This window comes from Dipodomys ordii, unplaced genomic scaffold (assembly GCF_000151885.1).
Source record: "Dipodomys ordii isolate 6190 unplaced genomic scaffold, Dord_2.0 Scaffold184, whole genome shotgun sequence".
Lineage (NCBI taxonomy): Eukaryota > Metazoa > Chordata > Mammalia > Rodentia > Heteromyidae > Dipodomys > Dipodomys ordii.
This window is the reverse complement of record NW_012267400.1, coordinates 289,138-293,886: the sequence shown is the minus strand read 5'-3', so window position 1 is coordinate 293,886 and position 4,749 is coordinate 289,138. Positions and strand designations below refer to the sequence as shown.

Genomic DNA, 4,749 nt, shown 5'->3' with positions numbered 1-4,749 from the left:
ATATTGTCTTTATCCCCTAGAATTGTTTTGGCTATTCTAGGTCTTTTGTTGTTCCATATGAATTTTTGGACTGTTTTCTGTATTTCAGTGATGTACGTCATTGGGATTTTAATAGGAATTGCATTGAATTTGTGTATTAACTTTGGCAGTATGACCATCCCCACCCTAATTCTTCCCATTACTGCAGCAGGTTGGGGTTCAAACCCATGCCTGCAGCCCCGCCCTTCCTTGGCTCCACCCCCAGCCCAGGCCCCGCCCTCAGGCAAAACCCCTGCGGGTCCTCGGTGGTGCTACTCCAAGGTCTGGCTGGGCGCCCCCCCCATCCAAGGCTTCACCCTAACCCCTAGCATCACCAGCCAGCCCCGCTGCTGGCCTCGGGATGCGGGGCGCCCTGCTCACTGCGCACCCCCGGGGGTCGGGTCGGCAGGGAGACGCTCCTGCGGCTCCAGCTGGAGAACAAGCGGCTGTGCCAGCAGGAGACGGCGGACCGCGAGCGGCAGGAGGAGCTGCAGCGCCACCTGGAGGAGGCCAACCGCGCGCGCCACGGGCTGGAGACGCAGCACCGGTGAGCAACCGGGGCGGCCCCGCCTGGGCCCGGGGGAGTCCCTCCGCGGCCCCCCCAGGCACTGAGCCGTCCCCCACCCCGCAGGCTAAACCAGCAGCAGCTGTCTGAGCTGCGGACCCAGGTAGATGACCTGCAGAAGGCCTTGCAGGAGCAGGGGGACAAGATCGAGGACGTGAGTGCCCATCCCCGCCCTGCCTGGCCCTCCCTCCTGACCCCCTGTAATCCTCCTCCTTCTCTCCCCTGCTGCCTGATGCCTGGTGCAGGCCATTGTGAGTACCCTCAGCCCCGGGAGGCACCTTATCCTCTGCCTTCAGAGGGTCCAGATCTCTGGAGCCCCTCCATGCTCACCCCCTGATGTTTCTCTTCCTCCCCCAGCCCACTCTGTTGAAGAGGAAGTTGGAGGAGCATCTGTAAGTAGCACGCTTAAAATTTATATTTTTAGTGGAGACAGAGTCTCACTCTGTAGCCCAGGCTGGCCTTGAACTCTCCATCCTATCTGCTTCAACCTTCCAAGTGCTGAGATTGCAGATGTGCGCCTCCATGCCTGGTGCACAGCATCCGTTAAGATTAATCTGGGGGGTGAGGAGGGAGGCTGGGAAGGTGGCTCAGTGGTAGAGTGCTTGCCTCCCATGCATGAGGCCTTGGGTTCCATTCCTCAGTTCCACATAAGCAGAAAAAGCAGGAAGTGGTGTTGTGGCTTAAGTGGTAGCGCACTGGCCTTGAGCTGAGGAACTGAGGGACAGCGCCCAGGCCCAGAGTTCAGGGCCCACAACTGTCCAAAAAAAAAGAATAATCCTTGGGAGCTGGGTGTCAGTCGTCCTTGGGGACTAGAGGTGTGGCTCAAGTGGTAGAACATCAGCGGTGACCAAGAAAACAGCCTAGGATGGAGTCCTAAGTTCAAGTCTCCAGAACTACCATGAATGAATGAATGAATGAGTGTTCCCCCGCCCACAGGCAAAAACTGCATGAGGCCGATTTGGAATTACAGCGGAAACTAGAATACATCGAGGAACTGGAGCCACCATCTGACAGCAACAGTAAGCGGGACTGAGCAGTGACTGGGGTTCGGGGGAGCGCAGAGGGCTATGTGCAGCTCAGGGGCTTGCTGTCCCCACCCCAGCAGCAAGGCGGATTGAAGAGCTGCAGGACAGCCTGCAGAAAAAGGACGCAGACTTGAGAGCCATGGAGGAGCGGTGCCGACGCTACGTGGACAAGGCGCGGGCGGTGAGGACACAGGATTTAACCACTGTCTTCCCACTGGCTGGCAGGATGGCGGGTGGGGGGTGGGGAGGGATCTCTGAAGGGCGTGGCCTACATACTGGGTGTGGTTTGGAGATGAGCATGGTTTAGTGGTAGAGAGTATGGCTCAAAAGTAAAATGACTGCCTGGCATGTGTGGCCTCCTAGGTTCCATCCCCAGCGCACACACACAGGGCCCAAGTCATCTGGGCATGATGGTACATGCCTGTAATCCCTGTACTCTGGAGACTGAGGCGAAAGAATGGACAGTTCCAAGCTAGTCTGTTATACATAGTACGATATTATCCAACAGCAACAATAACAACAAAAAGATTGTCGGGCGCAGGTGGCTCACGCCTGTCATCCTAGCTACTCAGGAGGCTGAGATCTGGGGATCACAGTTCAAAGCCAGCCTGGGCAGGAAAGTCTGTGAGACTCTGATCCACAAGAAAATTGGAAGTGGCGCTGTGGCTCAAGTGGTAGAGTGCTGGCCTTGAGCCGAAGAACTGAGGGACAGCGCCCAGGCCCAAAGTTCAAGCCCTTCAACCGACAAAAGAAAAAAAGGAAGGCTGGATAAAGTGGTAGAGCACTTCTCTCTTGTAAATGCAAGGCCTCAGATCCAACTCTCAGTCCCTCAGGAAATGGCCAAGGTGGTGACCCTGCCTGTGATTTCTCCAAATCCTAGGTCATACAGACCCTGGAACCCAAGCCACGACCACCTGGTGGGCCACCTCCGGAACTGCACACCCTGAGGTCCCAGCTCCGAGAGCGAGACGTCCGCATCCGACACCTAGAGGTCAGTGGCCTTCCCTTCCCTTCGCCCTGTCTGCAGCACAGCCTGGGCCCTAACTCCCGCTTCTCTGACAGATGGGCTTTGACAAGAGCCGAAGTCAGAGGGAACAGGAAGAAAAGCTGCTAATCAGTGCCTGGTACAACATGGTGAGTGCCTTTCTACCATGGTAGGCGTCTGGGAGGGGCCTCCGCACCTTTCTGTTCTCGGCCCATCGCTCCCCGTCCTTCCAGGGCATGGCCTTGCAGCAGCGAGCTGGGGAAGAGCGGGCACCTGCGCATGCCCAGTCCTTCCTAGCACAGCAACGGCTGGCCACCAACGCTCGCCGTGGACCCCTCGGGCGTCTGGCGTCTCTGAGCCTTCGAAGCCCTTCTGACAAGCACTGACAATCTTCAGGATGCCGCCGCCATCTGCCCCGTCGGCTGGGCCATCCCGAGCTGCCCCGTGCTCCAGGAGGAAAAGGGCAGGTGGCGGGAACCCAATTCTTTTTAGCAAAGTGATTCCTTTTCTTAATTCCCTTCCAGTGGATGAGCTAGCTATCTGGGGGAGAGAACCTGATTTTCTATTTGAGAATAATAAAGACTTTAAATGTACCCTGTTTGGATTCTGAGTGTTAGGGAGAGAAAGTGGGCAAGGGATTCACGGCCATTGCTTTTATTTTTTTTTAATTACATGAGTGAGGTAATGAGTACACTTCCTCTTGAACATTGTTACCCCCTCCATTGTTTTCCCCCTACCATCCCTTCCCTCCCTACCTTCCCCAAGGTTCTTTTTTTTTTTTTGATTGTGATTAAGTGATTACATAATTTCCCAAATTTCACAGTATTGTGGAATAATGATGCTCATTTAAAGTCACAAGTTCATTCTAACTTTCCTGGAGCAAATTGTCTATCACAGTCTATAACATATAACGGTGTACACGTTATACACCATACATGTGATCAGCAGCATGGGGATATTTAGTAGTGTGGGAGTTCTTTGTTTCTTAAGTCCTGTTAGTTTTGTCGTATCACCTAACATTTTGGATTTAGCATCCACTTATTAGGGAGACCATGTACTGTTTGTCTCTTTGCTCTTGGCTTACCTCGCTCAACATGATTCCTTCTAGCTCCATCCATTTCCCTGCAAATGCCATTATTTTGTCATTTCTAATACACCCATTGCTTTTAAAGATAAGCAGGGCCTGGCACTACTGGTGCACACCTCTAACCTTTGCGACTCAGGAAGTTGAGATCTGAGGATTAAGGTTCAAAGTTCAGAGCCAGTCTGGGCAGACAGATCCTTGAGGTTCTTACCTCCAGTTAAGTAGTGATAAAGCCAGTAGTGGACAAGTAGTAGAGTCCCTGCTGTGAGCAAAAAAGCTGAGCTAGAACTCAAAGCCCCAGTACTGGCACATGGCTCGGATTCTTACTAAGGTGTGGATGCTTGATAGTCCTGGTGTAGTGTTTTTTGTTTTTTTTTTGTAATTGTTTTTCTGAAAGATGGTTCAGAGAAAAATATGTGCTTTCATGAAGTGGAATTATCCAATCAAGGAAGGTAGATAACAAAGTGGGAAAAATGGGTTGGGCATGGTAGATCATACCTGTAATCCGGCCAATTTAGGAGATGGAGACAGGAGAGTATGAGTCTGGCTCAGGCAAAGTTATCAAGACCTCATCTCAAAACACAAAACTGTAAGAACTGGAAACGGCCCAACAGCCTGGAGCAGAAGAGGCTAGCACCAGCATCAAAAATAAAATAAAATAAAAAATACAGCTGGGTGCTGGTGGCTCACACCTGTCAGCCTAGCTTCTCAGGAGGCTCAGATCTGAGGATCATGGTTCAAAGCCAGCTTGGGCAGGAAAGTCCGAGAGAATCTTTTTTTTTTTTTGTCAGTCATGGGACTTGAACTCTGGGCCTGGGCGCTGTCCCTCAGCTCTTCAGCTCAAGGGGAGCACTCTACCACTTGAGCCACAGCGCCACTTCCAGTTTTCTAGTGGTTTACTGGACATAAGAGTCTCATGGATTTTCCTGCCCAGGCTGGCTTTGAACTGTGATCCTCAGATCTCAGCCTCCTGAGTAGCTAGGATGACAGACGTGAGCCACCAGTGCCAACCCCTAAGAATCTTATCTCCAATAAACCACCAGAAAATTGGAAGTCATGCTGTGGCTCAAGT

The 4,749-nt window shown here is 52.5% G+C and overlaps 1 protein-coding gene across 2 annotated transcripts in view; it reads left to right on the top strand.

Annotated features, from left to right (window-relative positions):
- Hook2 (hook microtubule-tethering protein 2) overlaps window positions 1–3,186 on the top strand; it is a 12,302-nt gene extending 9,116 nt beyond the window's left edge. Inside the window, exons 15-22 of one of the 2 annotated variants that reach the window (XM_013034205.1) lie at window positions 428–565; window positions 650–737; window positions 941–975; window positions 1,520–1,602; window positions 1,689–1,789; window positions 2,489–2,599; window positions 2,671–2,742; window positions 2,827–3,186. In XM_013034205.1, the coding sequence (XP_012889659.1) occupies window positions 428–565; window positions 650–737; window positions 941–975; window positions 1,520–1,602; window positions 1,689–1,789; window positions 2,489–2,599; window positions 2,671–2,742; window positions 2,827–2,979 (781 nt within the window). In that variant the 3' untranslated portion in view covers window positions 2,980–3,186. Of the gene's footprint in view, window positions 1–427; window positions 566–649; window positions 738–940; window positions 976–1,519; window positions 1,603–1,685; window positions 1,790–2,488; window positions 2,600–2,670; window positions 2,743–2,826 lie in introns of both variants that reach the window. The other variant, XM_013034203.1, reaches the window with a different exon arrangement.
- Window positions 3,187–4,749: the final 1,563 nt, after the last annotated feature.